Raw genomic sequence first — 21571 nt, 5'->3', positions numbered from 1 at the left:
AAATTGTGTATGTACAGTTTTTAATATCAATATTGTTATTAATGCAGTTTGATTTGTGATTTAGTTCTGTAAGGTAATATTCCATGAGTTACCTTTATTAAGAAAAAATTATAAATATTTGCTTACACCATATCTGACAACAGAACTATTTTCTTGATAAAACTTTTATTTCTTTTTTGCTGAACTTCAGGTTTGAAAAAGGAGCTTTTATGATTCTTCTTCTATTGCCATTTTAAAAAAAAAAATTACTTAATGATTTAAAAATCTTCCAAATCAACAATTTATTTAGTTAAATTAAAAGTTTCTCCTTTTACAAATACAATATTATTAAGTTGATAAGTTTTTAAATTACATTTAATGTGTTATTTAGCATGCGAGTTGAATTGTAGCGTGTGTCATTTTATTTATTTAACTTGATTATTTCTGCATATTCAGTCAACAAAGTACTTAAACATTTTTTAGTTAACACCTACATGTTGCTATTTTATTTTTTACAAATTTTTAGAAATAAATAACCTACCTTCTCATAACTGCATTACTGTTACTTCTAGTTATTTTTATGTATTAATATGGAGTATAACAATTTCTATTTTTTATTAATTAACTATCAAGGTTGTCTCTTAGTTTCCTTTGATCCTTCCACTCAACTACTGGAACAGTTTTTTACTTCCATGACAGCATATCTATCATTTCTGACTTGATCTTTCATAATTTATTTGTATTTATGACTTGAGTTTGTATAATTGATATTTAATTTTTTTTATATTCTACAGATATGAATAAATTATTTATTTTGGAAATCTATTAGTTCAAGAGAAAAATTAATAATTCATGACAGACATCACAAGCATAACTTCCCTCAATAAATTTAATCTAGTTTCTTAATTTTGAGATAAAAATCATCTATATTACAGTACTGATAAAAAAATGGCACAATTGCAAACTCATTAGTAATGTATGGATGGATCTTAAAAATTATAATTAGATCATGTTTTGAGTTATCATTAATGGAAATATCCATCGTATGCAAAATTACATTCATTTCTGTTATGGAAAGCTTCCTCTAACAATAACAATAAAATATTAAAGATAAATGTAAACAAAACAATAACATAGATTCCTTTTCCAAAAAATAAGTAAATGTGTTTTTCATAGTTTCTTGTCAATGGAATAGTAGGAGATGCTGTTATAAATGGCAATACCACTTTTTAGTATGTGGGGATCAAATATTATATTTTATCTGATTATGTTAGTTTGTTCAAATAGTCAAATTGAATATATTTTTATTTTGAGGTGGATGTTATGAGATAATATATGCTACATTTGAGCAAGTTTTCCAAGCCAACTTAGCTTGCAAACTAAGCTTACACACTAGCTTACTGGCAACTAAGTGAAAACTAGCTTTCATACAGTTAAAGTTGTTACAAATTTACTTTAAAACAATCTTCAATTGAAATTTTTTTTAAATTTTAAAATAGTCATCATGGGTATCAAAATGTCTAAAATTTATTGAGATTAATACTTTTGTATGAGTGTCTTATTTCTATGAGGTAGTTTTTAAAGTCTGATTCTGCTATTGCATGCAGCACTTATGCATATTATTTGTTAAGTATATAATCAGTATAAATTTACTACATTTATTGAAATTTAATTTATATACTGCGTAGTTGATGTGTTTATGTATAACAGAATTCTATAAGCTAATTATTAAAAAGATTTGTTTTATAAGATTATTATAGTTTAATTTTTTTTAAATAAATATTACCTGCATGTACACACATATTCTTTTCTCCCTATGTGAATGTACTTTGTTCATATTTATGCAAGGGAAATGAAAGCTGTTTACAAACGGGCAGAAAAGTGCATATTTAGAAAAAAAGAAGAAACTATTGCCTTAATACTAACATCAGCTTTAGGTTCGTAGTTGATGTCTGCAATATTAGATACATTAAAATATGTTCGCCTCTTTTCAGAAGGTACAGCCCACCTTTCTAGATGTGCTTCACAGTAATAATGAATATAGGAAAACCGTCCATAATATGTTGTAGGAAGACTAGCTGGTAATGTGTACTGAAATTGTAGCGTGTGAGTTCCTGCCGGTAAATATTCCCTATAACCTGTAACATGCTGAAATATGCTGTATGTACAATTATAACTCATAATGTTCACATTACAATACAATTCCAAGTAAACACAAAATTCAGATAACTAAAACTTCAAAAATCTTGGGTTTATCAAAGTTTAAGGAACAAATAGATAATTTAGAGAAAAATTATTAGTGTAAGAGCACTTTTATTTTATATGCAAGTAAAATTAATTTTTCAAACTTTATTAATTTCATAATCTTGTGAATTAAATACTGTAAATGTGGTGTATGGCAAGATTTGTTAAAAGCTATAAGGTAGATATTGAAATATACTGTAAATTTTAAAACTTGAATTGTAATCAAATTGAAACTTATTTTTAAATAATATAAACAATTCAAACTGTTATAATTTGAAATAGGAACTTTATTATTTTATTTCTGATATCGCCAATATTATTGAAGCTTCTGCATAGGGCATGGAAATGGAATTTTGTAGCTTATGAAGAAAGCTGTGCTGACCAGGATTCTAACTTGGGACCTCTGGATGAAAGGCCAAGATGCTACCACCCTGCCATAGAGATCGGCAAAAATGTATAAATATATAATGAATTGGGCTTATAGAATTATGATTAGTTTCAAAGAATGAATACATTCTGTAACTGTGACTGAACATCAAAACAATTTAAATGGAAAATAAAAGAAAAACACAAAATGATTTAAAATTGCAGGGTATACTTTGGGAGCAGATCTGTGACATTTATATAAGCAAAAAAATATGTAAACGTATTTTCGGAAACTTTGTTTTTGAATTACAGTTAGTAAAATCTTATTCATTTTGATTTCTGCTGCGAGGGTAAAAGCCATACTGAAATTCTCGGGACCGAAATTAAAGAGCAAATTTAATGATTCATGTAATGTTTCAGCAGAAAATCGAATAAATTAAGTTCTATAGCTATATCTTTAGTAGTTTCAAAAGAATTGTTCCAAAAAAAAGTCTTCAATTTTTTTGGGCGAAAACATATTGTTATCATCGCCCGGAAAACAAAAATATGAAATATAAAAGGTAATAAAACACCCACACAAATTAAAACAAAATAAAAACTTAAAGTAGAAATTTATAAACAAAATTAAAACTTACACTAAAATGTTAAATATAAAAACCTACTACTATAAAAAAAACACAAAAAAAATTAACAACACTATTAAAAGGTATGTAAAATACTAACATTTCGTAGAAATAAAAATACCCGGTCCAAAACTTCTTTTTATTATTGACCAGGATTTGACGAACATTTCTGGGCAATTTAAATTTACGACGCAAGGCTGCGTAACATATGCAATCCCACAAAGATGTGGCGCACAGTCATCGGCAGTTGCATCGAACGCACAGCGGTGCATTTTCTGCTGACATCAAGAACCCGTGGGTAGCTCTCGTATCCGCAATCAGCTGAGGAACACTTCTCGGCGAATTTTCCTGTGGGAGGAATCCCATGGGAACACAGCATCTCAAGAACATAGCTTCATAGTGGTTACATTTTATTTTATGTTTGGATGATTAGATTTAAAGCAAAAGTGGTCATGAAAAACATATATCTTCCAGTATTATCAGTGAACAACAATGAAGAATTCTTGGTTAAATCTGCTAATGCATCCTGCTGTGATAAAATATATAAAAGCATGATATCTAATGATCAGGCAATTCCAATTTTGCACTTTGTAAAGAAAATTTTCTAAAATCAAAAGTTGTAATACAAAATGAAATGAAAACTTCAATATACAAGTGTTTTTTTTTGTTGAGATTTTATTTATAAAGAAGCAATTCTTTTTTAAATCTTGTAATAAATTGATTTCATCTTAAAAGTTTTATATGTTTATTCATATAATGTGATTATCATTGTGAATTTATAACTAGGTAATAAATAATAATTACATTTTCTAGCTAGATAATAGTGATATATAATAGGGAGAACCCATATGTGATTTAACCATTTTCTTCTGACTTTAGATATTGAAATTGAAACATGTAATATTATTAACTTTAATATTATAAATGAACTATTGTAAAATGATAAAGATTGTAAATATAAATAAGTATATATACAAATAAATAAGATCCCCTACTACCCCTTGAATACAAACTTCAATTCTTTTTACATCGTTTCTTGCAACTTTTTTCAAAGTTTGTGGCTGGACATTTAATACAGCTTGTTCAATATTGACTTTCAAGTGTTCGTGGTTTGTTGCTGTAGGCTTGAGGTAACCCCATAGAAAAAAATCCGCCCCAGTCAAATCTGGAGATCTTGGTGGCCACAAGCCTCGACCGATAACACGATTACCAAAGAATTCCTCAACGAAATCAGAAGTTGAACCTGCGTAGTGCGATGTCGCACCGTCATGTTGTAGCCAGCAGTGTCTGTCTTGCTCTTCCAAGAGTGCAATGAACTGAAATAAAATATCCTGATATCGTTCTGCATTAATGGTGTACTCGAAAAAAATAGGACCGATTATTTTCTTCCGCGATATCGCGCACCACACGCCCAACTTCTGCGGGTGTAATTGTTTTTCATGATAAACGTGGGGATTTTCAGCACTCCAAATTCTACTGTTTTGGCTGTTTACGTAGCCATCCAAATGAAACCGTGCTTCATCTGCGAAAAATAACGAATCCATAACATTAATTCCTTCACGCAGAAATCGACGGAACCATTGACGATATTGTAGCCGATTTTCTTTGTCGGGCTCAAGAAGTTGATGAACCGTTTGAATGCGATAAGGTCGTAATTGTAATTGTTTGGTCGCCCGATGAACAGTTGATTTAGACAAATTAATTTCAGCAGACAAACGTCTGATCGATTTACTTGGCGAGGCGAGTAATCGGTCTTTGATTTCAGTGTCTGTATCTGTATTCAACACTGACGCAGATCTTTTGTGTTCCTTGTTATTAACAGAACCAGTCTCTCTAAATTTTGCAACTAACCTTAATACTGATGTTTTGTTAGGAGCTGGTTTATCTGGGTACTTATGGCGAAACAAATCTTGCACTGCAACCACTGATTTCGTACTGAAGTACGACTCAACAATGAAAACACGTTCATCTAGCGAAAGCACCATCTTGTCTCTAGCAATACACTGAACGTTATGATGGCCTTGTTGTTACTATCGGTAGTGTTCTACTGCGTCGCCGCGATGTTGGACGAGTCCATTTTAGTAACGAGTAAGGAAGTAAGCTTGACTTTTGAAATTTCATGGATGAGTGATTGATGGGTTGCGTTTTATATGGGACACTCTGTACTAATAATTAAAGGTAGATAAGTTTAGATAAAAATGTTAAATATAAATAAGGATATATATGAATAAATAAGAACTCCAACTATTATACATTTAAACAACACTAAGTATAATTACATTGCCTGGGGAAAGTGATTAATACTTTGCACTTATTAATCATATTGCACTAATGCTCTTGGGCATTATGAATATTGCACTAATGCTCTTGGGCATTATGAATATTGCCTTAGAAAAGTGCTCGAGCACTATCACATTGCTTGAGTTTTTTGCATAATGCCCAGTTTTATCACATTATCTGTAACATAGAGTATATAAAAATAATTTAGATGTATGAATAATTTAGCAGGAATTTTAGGACTGAAAGATTAAGCTTTTATATAATGACTGGAAAAAAGACCGTTAAATCTTAATTTTTCAACTTCATTTCATGAAAGCCTTTATTATGAAAGGTTTCATAATAAATTTTAACTAATTTGGGTTCACCCACAATCTTAATATTTGATTTTGTTTGGATAACTGTGCCAGTAACTTGATAATTGTAATGATATGATGTAATAATACCTTCCACATTCAGTGATGTCTCTAGGCCATATAAGGCTTCTGGTGAATGATTTTGTGTGCCTTGCTTTCCTATCATTACGTAAATAAACAGTAAACTAGCAGTTTGCGTTACATTGAAGATAGAATTAAAAACAAAATCAGTTCAATGGGTAAAAATAAAAGGAGCAAAATGAACAGAGAAAATAAATCATTTTACTCTTAATTCACCCAATGTTAAAATCTATAAAAGAAAAGAATATATGTAAATTTTCTATCAAATTTACATAGCCTTAATGTCACATTGAGTTACATAGGATTTGTGTAGAAATAATAATCTCATTGTACTGTTATTGAACCAAATGATCTATATTCTTCGTTATTCAGTTTCACATGAGACTCAGGAAAATTACATATACAACAGTGCCAAAATCTCACTATTGTAATACAGCTAATTTACTGTCAGCTAATGTACAATGTTTAAAACATATACAACAGTTTTTAACCGACTATTATTTAAGATAAAAATGATAAAAACTACTTATATCTAAGCTAAGGTTTAACTTAAATTAAGGTTTCTAAGAAACATTTTTAAAGATATTAAAAGCTCACATAAAATCATTAATAATTTTCCTTGTAAGCAATTGTATATTTTTAAAAGTACTAATATTTATTCATTCTAATAAATGGATGCAAAGCTCCTAAAGATCTAGAGATCAGGAGCCCTTCCCCCAGATCCATGGTCTGGCTCAACACAACTAGCAATTATAGAAGACTAATTTCATTCTTCTGAAAAATCTGTCTAAAAAATTTAAATTAGCATTAAGATTTTTTATAGTTTTCTTTGAAATAGTTTTATGCACTTTAAGAACTATAAAAAAACTGTAAGTTTATTTTTTATTTTTTTTTCATTGATATACTTACATCAACTTTCCTAACAAAAAAAAAATTAAGAAAGCAAGAAATGATGTGAAAGGTAAGATAATATGCATATCAAACATTGATATTTTTAATGTGCTACAATACTTTCTTACTTCATTATTTTTGATGAGATAGCTTTTGAAGATCATTCAAGTTGGAAGTGTTATTTAGTAGGGTAAGCTCTAGGAGCTATTTAGAACACTGGTTGCTAAACTGTTTTGAGGCTCAGTAGCCGTTTGTGGCATAGACATTCGGTCTTATGCTTTAGGGTGACCGATTGGGGTGGAGGCAGGAGAAATGCCAAGTAAACCAATTATCTATATAAAAGGAATAATTAAAGAATTAAAAATAAATCATTAAAATAACAAATTTTAAATATCCTGATGGCAAAAACTTGGGTGGATATGAAGTGGCTTATGTGTATACACGAAAAAATGTATGCTAATGATAACTTATGTTCAGGAGAAGTGAAAAAGATTCATTACAAATACAAATTTTTTTATATTTAGATGCTAAAAATGTTCTTTAGGGAATAACACATCAAGAATACCTTTTTAAATCGGTTGGTTCTTTTCAAGTTACAGTAAAACAAAGAACAATGTTTGTGACTGAAAAACATATCCCTTTGATGATGGGTCTTTGGTGTATAAAAGACAAATAAGCAAATGATTTAAATAACCAGATATCTCATTTTTGTTATGATTTTTACTTTCTTCTTTCGCCTGGAAAGTAAAAAGAACAGCAGATAGCTATGAGTTTTAACATTTTAATTATAATTTTTTCATCTTCCATTCTTTTCTATTATATATTTATAAAGTAAAAAAATTATTTTGAAGTAAAAATATTAACAAGTTGAATTTTATCTAACTCGGCTGAGCATGATCTTACATAATTTAGGATTACGGAAATCCCCATATTTGAAATTATGGAAGGTTTTTCAGTTGAGAAACCTTATAAAACATGTTATCTTTTTATGCAGCCATCTTAGTCAAGAGCAATGTATCAATCAAATTTTACTTTACTGCATCGGGAAGGCTTTTTCGGCCAGTCAGAATACTAGAAATGAGTAAATACTAATGAGAAATGAGTAAAATACTATAATGAGAAATTGTAACAATGAGTAAGGTAATAGTACAAGATGATGAACAGTAGAGATCTGAAGAAAACCACCGGGTTGGTCTAGTGGTGAATTCATCATTGCAAATCAGCTGATTTCAAAATCAAGTTCTAAGATTTAAATCCTAGTAAAGGCAGTTACTTTTATACAGATTTGAACACTATCATGGATACCGGTGTTCTTTGGTGGTTGGGTTTCAATTAACGACACATCTCAGGAATGGTCGGTGTAAGACAGTGCAAGACTACACTTCATTTACATTCATACATTTCAAACTCATTCATCCTCTGAAGTAATATCTTACAGTGGTTCCAGAGGCTAAACAGAAAAACAAAAGTTGAAACTTTTGGATTTTACAATACTGACTGCTGTATTTGTGTCCAAACAGGAATATTCCTTTGTTAAAGTACGTCTTGGAATTTACTAGTACCTCACATTTTTGTTTCTGTCCGTTATTGGCCAATTGTTTTTTCTTACTCTGAACTGGATCAGTAGGAGTAGGGGCTGGACATCTGAAATTACATAAGAATTATTATGAAATAATTTAACAATTCTTTCCCCATGAATATTATCCTAATATTGACATAACAATTGAATATATTTGTTGAATATTGTTATTAGTTAGCTTATTCGTTTCCTTGAATTTAAATTATTAGAGCCTTTGGATATTATAATTATTACAATAAACATATTTTTAATATAAGAAAACAAAAATAAGAGATGTAAATTTTGTATGATGTGTTCCAGAAAAATGATGTAGTATGAGGAAAATTAGTTTTGATGTCTGTATTTTTCTAAACGTTATTATTAAACTTTATATTATTACTATCAGAGTACTACAGAGCATATTATTTAAATAATACCCTTCTAATGGTACTCTCCTTATGTATTTTTACAAAATAATTTTATTAGCAATAAACACAAAATATACAATTTAAGAAATAAAAAATGTTATTCACAGCATATAAACTTATAACATTTTACTACTATAAACAAATTACAAATTTGTAAAAATTAGTTTGAGGCTGTTAGTAGCAAAGCTCCAAAAGTCACAAACTATTACATCAATTTAGCACAAAAACATTTCCCATGATTTGTGTACATTTTCTTCAATGCTTGCAATCTTAAAGGTACAGATTGGATTTAAAGAAATGATTCAGTACACAAAATAAATTAAAATATTTTGTACATAATAAAAGAAACTAGAATTAATGATTAACAGACTACTTATTTAATTTTGAAAGTTATTTTATAACTTTTTCTGCTTACTTACTAATTTGACAATAAAGACAAAATTAATCTAATGTAGTAAGGGAATCCATTGCTTCTTCTAAGAATCAGTGTAAACTAAACTGAATTAATTGCTGACATGAGTAAGTCAATTCAATGAGTCTTGTAGAATTTTTATAATTTATGTGGATGTATGGTCCATTCTTCAAAAAAAATATTTCTGTTAAGTGTTTTATAAATGATAAAAAATATAATTATTATTTTTGTAAAATTTATTATATTATACACTTTCAATTTTACATCTAAGATCATCTGAAAATTTCTTGCTGAATGTTTTTTGTTAAAATATATAATAATGTTTGTAATCAAATAATAATTTTAGCATAGTCATGTTAATTAAACTATTTAACAAAGCATAAATTTTAATGACTTTCATTTGTACTTAGGCAAATAAAAGACTTTTGTAGTGGGCTAGAGAAGTAGGGAGAAAAGCTCCATTCAGTACCTCATTATGAAAATACTATAAGTTATCTAGAATAGACTGTGTGTAGGGTGAATGTGCTGTATATATTTTTTAATATTGTATACTGCTTACTCATTAACATCTTGTAATATTTAATGTCAAAAACCCTATTTACTGGAGACCTGACTCAAGATACCAACCAACTACCTTCAAAATGACATAACCATTCCCAGAAAAAAGAATCCTGTGACAAAAGTACTGGAGAAACTGGGGTTTCCCTTTGCTTTCTTTAGTCTACATAAGCATGCCAAACCTACTAAAATGAGAAGATATTCAGCCCTACAACTGACAATTTTACTCAGTTCACTTCACTTCAATGTGTTCATATTGAAGTGAAGTGAACTATTTCATATTAAATGTGCTCTCAGAGAAAGCACATTTAATTAGTGTTGATTGGACTTTAAATTATTTATATACATTACAGGGATAATACAAACTGCGAAAAGTAGTTAGTAACAAATAATGGATCTTCATCTGAGGAAAACAGTGCACTGTATACACAAGTTATTCTCCACTCACTGGAGGAAATTCAGCCAGACAAGTTGCATAAAATGAATTTTTTAAGAACTACTTTAAAAAATAAAACCATCTAGTAACCAAAACATATTAATTTTTTCACTAAATTTTTATCTGACAGTTTTAAAAAGTCTATCCTAAGTGTATAAGGACCATTCATTATAAAAATTATGGTTACAAATATGATAATCTAGATTACTTCTAGCTGAACAATTATACGTGGCTTATATTTTTCCAATTATGAATTATATTTTTTAATTAAGGCAAAGCACAAACAGATTCTGACGGAGCTGATAAGAAAAATATGTTTGATAAATTATGAGCTAAAGGAAATAGTATAAAGTTTTGATACTAATGGACTTCATATTTTGTCCAACAAAAAATGAATTTAGAAGACAAGTCTAAAATTAGGATTGATTTATCTTTTTAAACAGCAATTTATAAGTTAGTTTGAAATTACCATAAAATGTTAATAAAAAATTGTGCATCTATTTTGTTAAAAAAAATTTTGTTAAGTCATGCGAATCTAACCACATTTAAGTAATTTTCTCCAATTCAAATTTATAAAACTTTAAAATTAAATTATATGTTACATAAAAATTTAACAAAATCTTATATAATGAAGACAAATGTATAACTTAGTTATACATCCTTCATTAAAGCAAGTTTTTTAATTCAGATATTTGCAACCATATCATCAAATCAGATTTTGCCAGGATTGTACTATTCTTTCATAGAAATAAACTCAACAGTTTTACGGTCATCCACTACTTCCATACTTCATCCACTATCATCCATACCTTTTCCACAGCATGAATTTAAAAATTTCTTATGTAGAAAAAGTTTCTTGTAGTACAATAATTTTCATGTTAGCCCAAATATTAATCAGAATAATGAGAAAAAATGATTATCATTATTATTTATTAATAGATTTACTTAGTTTGTTGCCCAACTGACTCTAATTTAAATATGTAACAAAAAATTGAATGTATATAAATTTTATTATCCATTTCACTATTTTCTAATTGCTTATTCACAAGTAATCACATTAAAAACAAAAACTTTGTGATATTAAGAAACAATTATTTTAATAATACAAAGAGAGCCTGAAATTAAATGCACACTGGAAAAAATTGGAAGAAAAAATGCCGCATAAAAAGACAGGTGATACTATCTTGTAGTTTCATTCTTCTACTTCAAACATTCCAAAGATCATTGACCCATATTCTCTCATTTTCTGGCAGTCACCACTGTTATATAGTCAAAAACGTCTGCTACATCAATGCTTTTGAAAGAACGTGCAGTGATTGAACTTTTAACAATGGAAAAGTAACACTAGGGTCTTTAAACTATTGATCAAAGAATTGTGGGTAGGTGGGTAATAGAATTTTGTGTATCCGAAGCTAGTAAAGCAAAGATTAAGAAGTAATATTCCGAATGTTTGACAAGTTTCTGTGCATCATGAGATGCACAAAAGGAGGTAGATGAATTGATTCAAGCTTGGTGATACGTAGAGATGTATCATGTTTAACAATTCACAGAGCCAATAATTCTGTAAAATGATAGTGCTCAGCCACACACCACCACCCAGGCTCACGTGAAGTTGAAATTTTAACCTAATCCCCACCCTCTGTACTCACCAGATATGGTACCCTGCAATTTTCACTTCTTTCTGCAAGTAAAGAGGGATATTTGGGGTATTCATTTTAAGGGATGATTAACTGAAGGACACAGTGTGTCATAGATCAAGAAAAGACCGCCAGCATTCTTGATTGTCAGAATGAGAAACTGGTTCACTGCTGAAAGAAATGTGTGGCTAGAGAACCACAGATGGGGGTTTTGTAAATGGTGACTACATGGAAAAATAAATGTAATTTTTGTACCATCAAACTTTTTGTATTTTATGCCACGTTTGTTTCATTTGACTTTCCTTTTCATTTGTGAGTTATGGTGACTGGCCATTACATATCAGCCAGCCCTCGTACTTGTTTTTTTACAATCTGGAAACTATTTAAGAGAGTTCATGGAAGATGTCAACAGAAAGATTCACTGATTACAATATTCATGTGATTTTCATACTGGTTGAATTGCCATTGTCATAAGTGTAGACTGTTTCCTAAAACAGTATACACTTTAAATACGTCTGATCAATTCTGTAATCATATAATCAATTCAATTTACACTTAATCCGTTCTCATTTACATCAAGCTCAAGCTATACCTTTACCTTCATGAAAATTTATCTTCAGTTCCTAATAAAACAATGGAATTACAAACGAGGAAAACAGTTACTTTAAATGAATAAAAACTAAAATTATATTTTAAATATAAAGTTTACTCAGTACTTACACTTTATTATTACAAAGTATTTTTCTTCTGTTTTTTTTCTTACTTTTAATTTGTTTAAAAACAGGGCGTCCGGAAATAATTTCTTTTGGTATTCTGTACTTTGCTTCACCGATAAATTTAATCATGATACCTAAAAGAATTACAATAAAATAATAATTCAACAAATACTTTGTAAATTTTTTCTAAACTTCAAGGAGAAAAAATTTCTTCAACTCACTTTTCTGCCTGATGAACAAAAATGCGGGACTATCCTTCTTCATTGCTTTTACAAAATTTTTCATTAGTCCTAGCTTGATATGGAGAGGGGGTAAAAATATTTTTTTGGGTTCATCTAAGGGCTCATGAATAATATTTTTCCCATTTGGAGTCAAGTTGTCTTGTTTCTTCCACTCTTTGGTAACATAATGTTTATCCCTAGCTCGGCTGTTCAATTTGTAAAGAAAACACAGCCTAAATGCATGCATAATAAAATGGTATAACTATTTGTTCCAGCTATGTTTTTTATAATTTATTTTTTCAATAACATCTGTCATCACATCTTATGTCTCTTTCAAATTAATATCATAAGTGATTGGTATTGAAGGACATTTGTTACCATTGTGTAGTAGAACCACTTTTAAGCTATACTTGGACAAATCTATGAAAAGGCACCAGTCCGCAGGCTTATGACTTGTGCTAAGTGCAACATAAGCTCATCAATATTTATGCAATAAACCAAATTATTTTCATCAATAATGTACTGAGAAAGTTCTTTCTGTTGGCTTCAAAAGTCCAAAAATTTTTGTATTTTTTTGAAGTAAATTCCAACCTTGCAGTCTTGTTCCTAACAGTTCAGCTTGTTTTCTGATAAATTTAAATCCCTAACCAACTCATTTAATTCACCTTGTGATATAAGATGTGGCTTATTGGTAGATAATTCAAAATCAAAATCATTGTTATCTTCTTCAGTACTGCCTGTTTCTTCATAGCTGGCTTCGAAACATACATTCACAGGTGACTCAGGAACTAGAATAATTTCACTGTGAGGTACAGGCCTGACTGCAGATTGCAATGAAGGATATTTTACAGTATGTTTAGATTTTTTAGAAATAACAGACACACTTGTTAAACAAAAGTAACAATCGGTTACATGATCCTTCGGTTCATGCCAAACCAAAGGTACACCAAACAGTGAAGCCTTCCTTGTACCTATCAGCCATCCTCTTAAATATACAGAACAATTAGTGCATACTAAATGAGGAGCCCACGTCTTATCCTGATCACCAATTTTACACTGTAAGTACAAATGATATGCTTTTTTAATTTATTTATTTATTCAACCTTTTTTATTCGCGATTTTTCGGTTTGGAAACTTAGAAACTGGGGCAAATGGTCTGTGAAAGGATTCATGTACTTACATGCTTTGACACCCTCTTTGTTGGTTTTAATAAAGATATTATCAATGCATGATCCACTTGACGAGTTACAAGTATTTGGTCTTGTAAGCATGTAAGTCTTGTAACATGCTATTCCAACTACTGCTATTGGCGAAGAGAGGACCACATGATACGCGCCAACAACTCTCTTCCGCTAAATAAAGGATCCTTTTTTTTACTGGTAAATATTAACTGCCAAAAAAGGATTGTAATGTATTTAGGATGTATGTATGTTCCACCGTAGCAGCTCAACGGCTGAAACGATTTAGATGTATGACCCTGCGTTGGAATCCTTACCTTACTGGGAATGTCAGGCTATATGTATATATTTGTATGTAGTAGAGGAGCTGCTGTTTGAAACACAAACTTTAATGAATTGAATTAATGAACTGTGAGCCTTTATAACTGTGTGAGTTGAGTTTGAACTGAATGATTCTAATCAGTCAAATGAATAGAATTACAAAAATTATAGAATTAAGTTTACGTTAAATAAAATAAAATTTTAAAAAAATCTCTTTAATAAAGATTTCTGTTTAACCTTACTTGTTTATGTAATTTTATTACCTAAAGACTAAAAGTTGTCTACTTTACTTGCAAAATGTCTTTTCTGAGTGTCCAGCATAATCAGCAAACGTCTAGGGAATTCTCCATACTTGAAATATTTCAATAAAACTGCTCACTTTGTTTATCACCAACAGCAATAAGATTTTCAGGGAAGAAATCAAAGTAAAAAATTTAAGAAATAAATCTTTAAGAACATATTACACTCCATGACTGACAAATCTAGCAGGCTACTAAGTAAATCACAATAATTTTCTTCTTTGTGATTTCTCAAACAATTTTTTAAACATTTATAAAGAAAAGAATTCCACTTATTTTTTCCAGTTTAATTGTTCTTCAAATTTTTTATCCTGCATCAACTACCTTATATGTGGACTTGTAAAAACTCCTTCTTTCATTTAGGCATTTTATTTTGGTTAATTTTGCTTTAAATAAACCCTAGTTCAGCCCATTGCCTAAACAAAGTATATTGTAAGTACATTGTTGTTTTTTAATGTGCAATGGAGGTAAGAAAATAATTTTAGAGTCAAAAGGAAAAATATTTTAGAGTTGTAACAATTTTCTCTCTTGGAGTGAATGACTAACATTTTGACCAGTCTTTTCTTGCAGTGACCTTTTGATTCCAGCAATCTCACTAGCACAGGAACACCTAAATTTGGTGTAACAACTAAATTTTTTTTAGTGACTTTTTCAAAAAGAAGCTTCATCATTTTCTTTTTTATTAGAGCACGGGTTGATGGTATCAATGGAGAGTTATTTTTATATGAAGAAGTATAATATTTAGCTAACTTTGAAGAATTAATAAACATGCCTCTCTGTTCCATGATTGCACTTCAGGGTCTCTATTAATAAACAGATGCCATTATAATAAATCAGTTCTTTGCGAAAAAAAAAAAAGTTTAATTCATCGCTGTGATTGTTATTACACTGAGTTTTTAGAGAATATAAATATCTCATTTTTTAATGAATGTTGGTGTCTAAGGTAAAACTCACATTTTTATCTTATCTCAAGCCAAAATGCAAGCATAGTATATTTCTAAGAAAAAAATCACTTCTTAAATACAATTTTACCTAATTTATAACACACTGTACTAGGGGAAAATTGTTACAAGAATATTATGAATTGTATTAAATGTTGTCTAGTTGAGGTTTTAGTTTTTAGTTAGGGAAAATTTACAATATGAAATATGGCATATTTCATATGCATGGCATATATTTAATATGCATTAAATATATTGTGCCATGAATTTATTCTGCATGAATCCATACAGGTAATTCTTATTTAGTTTATTCAATCTTATCTTTCAACGTGAAAGTTTGCATTTTATATTGTTATACAGAGTTAATTAATCGTATTCAACAAGATATGAGAAACCAGAATAAAATAACAGAATTTTATTTATTGAACTCTACTGTTAAAACTTGACATGATTCTTAGAACTCCATATTCTGAGACAACGTCTCAGAAAACTTAATTTTAATGTTTTTTGTTGATTACTATTTAAGAAAATTACATACTTTAATGAATTATTTAATATACATGATGCATTAAAAATCACAAGCTTTTAGCTAATGTAAGAATTAAAATTACTCCATTAATTATATTTTGCACCTGATATTTAATATAAAACATAATTATTTAATTATATTTTTTTATATTACACCAAACTATACTAAAACTGGAATTCTATACCAAACTGGAATTATGACTTGCTAGTAAAAAAAAATAATTTTACTCATTGAAAGGTATACTTTAGAAGTAATTTTTAGTTACTTACAATGCAAAGGAAGAGATGTATCAGTTCTTAATAAAATATGACCAGTCACATCATCTCCAGAGAAGAACACTTTATTGGGTTGATCTAGGACTATATTGAACTCTGGTATCATATCATTATAAAGTTGTAAACAAATTAATATATGATATTAATCAAAGCTTCAAATACCTGTAAGCAAAGACAAAGTTTCAAATAAAAATATGTACTCTATGGCAAAATTTTCTTTCTTTTACAGAAATCGAAAATTTAATGAGATACAACCATAACAAAAATTTATAGTGTATCAAAGTTATCTTACAATAGTTACTATATGCAGAAGGAGGAAGTGTAACTGGTACCAGTTGGTGAAACTGAACGGGGAAGGGTAAGCTTATGCTTAGAATAAAAGATAGAGTAACCTACTCTGCTTCCAGTTACTCCATTTCAAATACCCACTGTCTCTCAAAGGATAGCTCCCAGCAAGCAAATTACTATGCATCCCTTTATTGTTCTAAATCAATTTCGATGCACTGCATATCTAAAATAAAAGAGATTATCTGATCGAAAGGTCTAAAAATCAAATCAGAAACATTTATATATATATATATATATATATATATAGGAGGGTAAGTCAATTATTATCCGCAATTTAGTTATATTTTTGTTTATGTTGGTAGTACTGTCGTGTTGCGTAGATGACGCATGCGTGGTTTAATTGTTGTTATGTCTGTGCAGGTTTGATCCATTATCGCTGCCCTGCCGTTAACCACGGATGCTCCCTTTCTATTTGCACAAAAGAAGAGCAACATTCAATGATCCGTTTTTTGTGGTCGGAAGGTGTATCAGGGGCCGAAATTCATCAAAGACTTTCGGTACAGTACGGGAATAATGTGTTGTCGCAACGGAGTGTCATCTAATGGATTGAAAAATTCAAAAATGGCCGCACAAGTGTTACGCATCACGAAGGAGCCGGACTACCGTTTACCGCCACAAATGAGGAAAACATTGAGCGTGCACGTGACATGGTTTTCTTAAACAGACGAGTAACTATTGGTGAAGTGGCACATCGTCTGCAAATTAGTCACGGTTCTGCCTACGAAATCATCCACAAGCGACTTGGGTTTCATAAAGTCTGTGCAAGATGAGTTCAAAAACAACTCACACAGTTGCATAAACAAACGAGCTTGGACACGTTGGACGTAATGAACGGGACATCATCTTAGATAGAATCATCACTGGTGACGAAACATGGATCCATCATTACGAGCCGGAGAGTAAACAGCAGAGTATGGAATGGAAACATCCAAATTCCCCCTGCAAAAAAATTCAAGACCCAACCATCCGCAGGAAAACTGATGCTTACGGTTTTTTGGGATTCACAAGGCCCAGTACTGAAACATTATGAGGAAAGGGGCACGACAATAAACAGTGCGCGTTACAGTGAGATGCTTACTGCCAAGCTGAAGCCTGCAATTCAAAGCAAACGCCTAAGACTGCTGTCGAAAGGTGTTGTGTTGCACGACAATGCCCGTCCACATACTGCTGCTCACACTGCTGAAACGCTCCAGAAACTCAACTTTGAAGTACTGGCTCACCCTCCGCATAGTCCTGATCTTGCCCCTTCTGACTACTACTTGTTTGGTTCACTCAAAGAAGCGCCAAGGAGCCATCGATTTAGCTCGGATGAAACAGTGAAAGAAGCGGTGCATTCCTGGCTCGCAGCTCAACCGAAAACCTTCTTTTATGAAGGTATCAGGAAGCTTGTGCAACGATGGACCAAGTGTAAAGAAATGCAAGGGGATTATGTTGAAAAATGATGCATGTAAGTTTCCCATTTGTATTGCAATAAAATTTATAACTACATTACGGATAATAATTGACTTACTCTCGTGTATATATATATATATATATATATATATGTATATATATGATATGAAGTAAATTGTCTTGGCACCGCATAGAAATTATGATTAAAAGACATGTGAATATTTTACAAATTAAATTAAGAAAAGTGTAGTGAACTCAGCATAGTGAGATTTGAAACTTAAAATGCCAATCTACTTAAGTTAAAAATAATTTTTAAGTTATCTTTTTTAACGAAGATGAATTCACTAATTAGTGACAGAAAAGTTTTAGTGACATATTTTTGCTCCTTTACATTGACTGCTTGATGTGATATGTATCATCCACTAATTAGAATTAAATACCATTTTGCTTCATTTTTATCATGCCATTCAAATGTGTTATCCAAATGTTTAATTAAAAAGTTAATCTCTAAAAAATAAAACTTTACATAAATATGTTGATGCTTTACATAAATTAAATAGTTTAAAAAAAAAAAACACTTTTTTTCATAATGAAATCCTTTTTTTATAATCTGGATTACTGACTTGAAATTAAAATAGAGAATTATTTATGAAAATCTACATTACCATTTCCTTAATTTCTGTGAAATTTTATTCTGACAGGATATGCTTTACTAATTTTTTTTTAATAGAATTTAATGAATGATAACACTTTACATATTATTGACTACTTTTAATTCTCTTGAAGGTTATAGATATCATTTCGATGAAATAGCTGATGAGTTTGGGAATAATATTTACCAAACACTTCCTCATTTGTTAATAACCGATTTAACAGTGTACAAAATTGAAGAAGAAAAATTATGTTTTGTGAAATACATTAGAAGTTGAAGTGAAATCACAAATATCATATCACATCATAAATATTTTATGCTGTTTAGATGAAACTCTCCTAGGAAAACACTGCTTTCTATGTCTGAAAATTGTGTTAAATAATTAGCTGGAAATTGATTTATTTTCTTATTATTGCAAGTTGCAATATAATCACTTTGCTTATACTGCTATTGACATTGCACCTTTTCAACAGACATCGGTTTATTTGACTTTCAAGAAATTTTATTGCTGAACTTCCAATCACTTGTTGATGGAGGTGCTGATTGATTATTTATTACAATTTTACTACAAAGATCTAGCCGGTCAGGGCTCTGCCTCCTGGACCCTCGACATGTTCGTATCTCTTGTTTGTGAGAATATTAAGTATTTTACTGAAATATTTTAAGAAAATAAATATTAGCATTTCGCCGTGATAAACATACTGTAGTGATTTTTAATAGCTGCAGCTCCATTTATTGATCTGCAACTTATATCTGCACTTACTGCTCCATCTAGCTGCTCAGCCCGGCTTCACAGTCAGACATCACTTTGCTCTGCTCTTTGGGGCGTAAAAGAAGATTCAGTTTTTGAAAACTGATTTATTTATCATAATCATGTAAAAATACATAATTTTAACTTTAGTTATAAAATTTTCTAAAATTATACAAAATAATTTCCAAAACTAATAATAATAATAATAATTTCTAAACTAATAATAATTTTAATAACTATTTTCTACACAACCCATGAGGTACAGCCAAATGTGTTTTTTTTTTTTTATAGTCTGGAGGTAATTCTGATAACTCTGGCAGTAAAACTTTGCCACCCTCACAACACATTCCTTTTGTTTCTGAATGAAACTTATGAGCCTCACAAAATGAACAAATAGAATTCATATCACCTACTGACAATGCTAATAGATTTGAATAAACTATAGGTGGATTGTATTCTAATCCTTTGATGATATCAAGTGATGCTTATTCATGCTCTAATAAATGCCTCGATCTCATGTTTCATTCAATCAAGTACAGTGTCTCAGAATTCTTTGCTGGTTATAACTTGTCCTGCCAGTGCTTTTTTGCATATCAATTTAATTATACAGAGTTGCAGATTTAAAGTTGCAGATATATTTTAAATTTAAAAAAAAATCAAGAAAAACTGATTGAAAATAAGTCAAAGAAAATTCAAATTAAAATAATAACATTTTTAATTAAGTGTAAACAATAAATTAAAAAAAAATCAACTTGTAAAATATCACCAAATTCTTCAATTCAATTGATTTTGAATATTGATGAAATTTAAACAACTAATCACAGTTACAGTAAAACTACCAAACACAATTAAAGTTTACCAGCTTGAAAAATCACATTTTTTTGTCCTCAGTCATTTGACTGGTTTTATGCAGCTCTCCAAGATTCTCCATCTAGTGCTAGTGATTTCGTTTTGATATACCCCCTACATCCCTAACAATTTGTTTTACATATTCCAAACATTGCCTGCCTGCACAATTTTTGTGAGGAATCCGCGAGCGTGACCTTTGAGAGGTTGAAAATGGTCTATGGGGAACATTGATTACCATGAACACAAGTTTTCCGCTGGCACAAATCATTTTTGGAAGGCCGAGAATACGTTGAAGATCAACCTCTCTCAGGGAGACCTTCAACTTCAAAATATGACGAAAAAGTTAAGCGTCTGAGGGTTCTTGTGAGATCAGACTGTCGTTTAACAATAAGGATGATGAGTGAACAGTTAAATTTAAACACTTTCATCGTACATCAAATTTTGACAGACGATTTGGAAATGCGAAAGGTTTGTGCGAAATTGGTGCCGAAAAACCTCACAACCGAACAGAAGGACAATCGAAGAAACGTGTGTGTTGATCTTCTTGAGAGGATTGACAATGACCAAGAAATCTTCAATCGTGTGATCGCAGCTGATGAATCCTGGATATTTGAGTACGATCCTGAAACAAAGCGGCAAAGCGAAGAGTGGCACACCGTCATCTCCTCGACTGAAAAAATGTCCAATGAGCAAATCAAAGATCTAAACCATGCGATTTACTTTTTTGACAGTAGGGTTATCGTGCATAAAGAATTTGTTCCTCCAGGACAAATTTTCAACCAAATGTTTTACAAAGGTGTCCTTGAAAGGCTCAGGAAAAGAGTGATTCGAGTGAGACCCGATATTGCAGACAAGTGGATGCTTCATCATGACGATGCACCGTGTCACACGGCCATTTCCATCAGGGAATTTTTGACCTCAAAACACATTCCTTCGGTTCCTCAACCCCCCTATTCACCTGATTTGAGTCCTTGTGACTTTTCCTTTACCCGTAATTGAAACATGTCTTAAAATGACATCATTTTGGAACAATGGAGAACATTCAAAAGACTGTGACCGACCAGTTAAAAGCCGTACCAGTTGAAGCCTTCCAGCGCTGCTACCAGAAGTGGGAACAACGACTCCGCCGATGTATAGCTGCCCAAGGGAACTACTTTGAAGGGGATAATATTGTTGTTTGAAAAAAATAAAAACTTTGGTAAGTAAAAAGTCAGTCTCATTACTTATCTCACACACCTCGTAAATCGTTTTGA

At 30.6% G+C, this 21571-nt stretch overlaps 1 protein-coding gene across 1 annotated transcript in view; it reads right to left on the bottom strand.

The window, feature by feature from the left end:
• Nucleotides 1–21571, bottom strand: part of LOC142318246 (arrestin domain-containing protein 17-like) — a 64290-nt gene that overhangs the window by 26171 nt on the left and 16548 nt on the right. The window contains exons 2-5 of the mRNA XM_075354810.1: nucleotides 16321–16488; nucleotides 12567–12696; nucleotides 8316–8461; nucleotides 1906–2117 (exon numbers count right to left, since the gene is read on the bottom strand). Of these exons, the coding sequence (XP_075210925.1) occupies nucleotides 1906–2117; nucleotides 8316–8461; nucleotides 12567–12696; nucleotides 16321–16432 (600 nt within the window). The 5' untranslated portion in view covers nucleotides 16433–16488. The remainder of the gene's footprint in view (nucleotides 1–1905; nucleotides 2118–8315; nucleotides 8462–12566; nucleotides 12697–16320; nucleotides 16489–21571) is intronic.

This window comes from Lycorma delicatula, chromosome 1, assembly GCF_047948215.1.
Source record: "Lycorma delicatula isolate Av1 chromosome 1, ASM4794821v1, whole genome shotgun sequence".
Taxonomy (NCBI): domain Eukaryota; kingdom Metazoa; phylum Arthropoda; class Insecta; order Hemiptera; family Fulgoridae; genus Lycorma; species Lycorma delicatula.
This window is presented reverse-complemented; position numbering and strand designations above follow the sequence as displayed.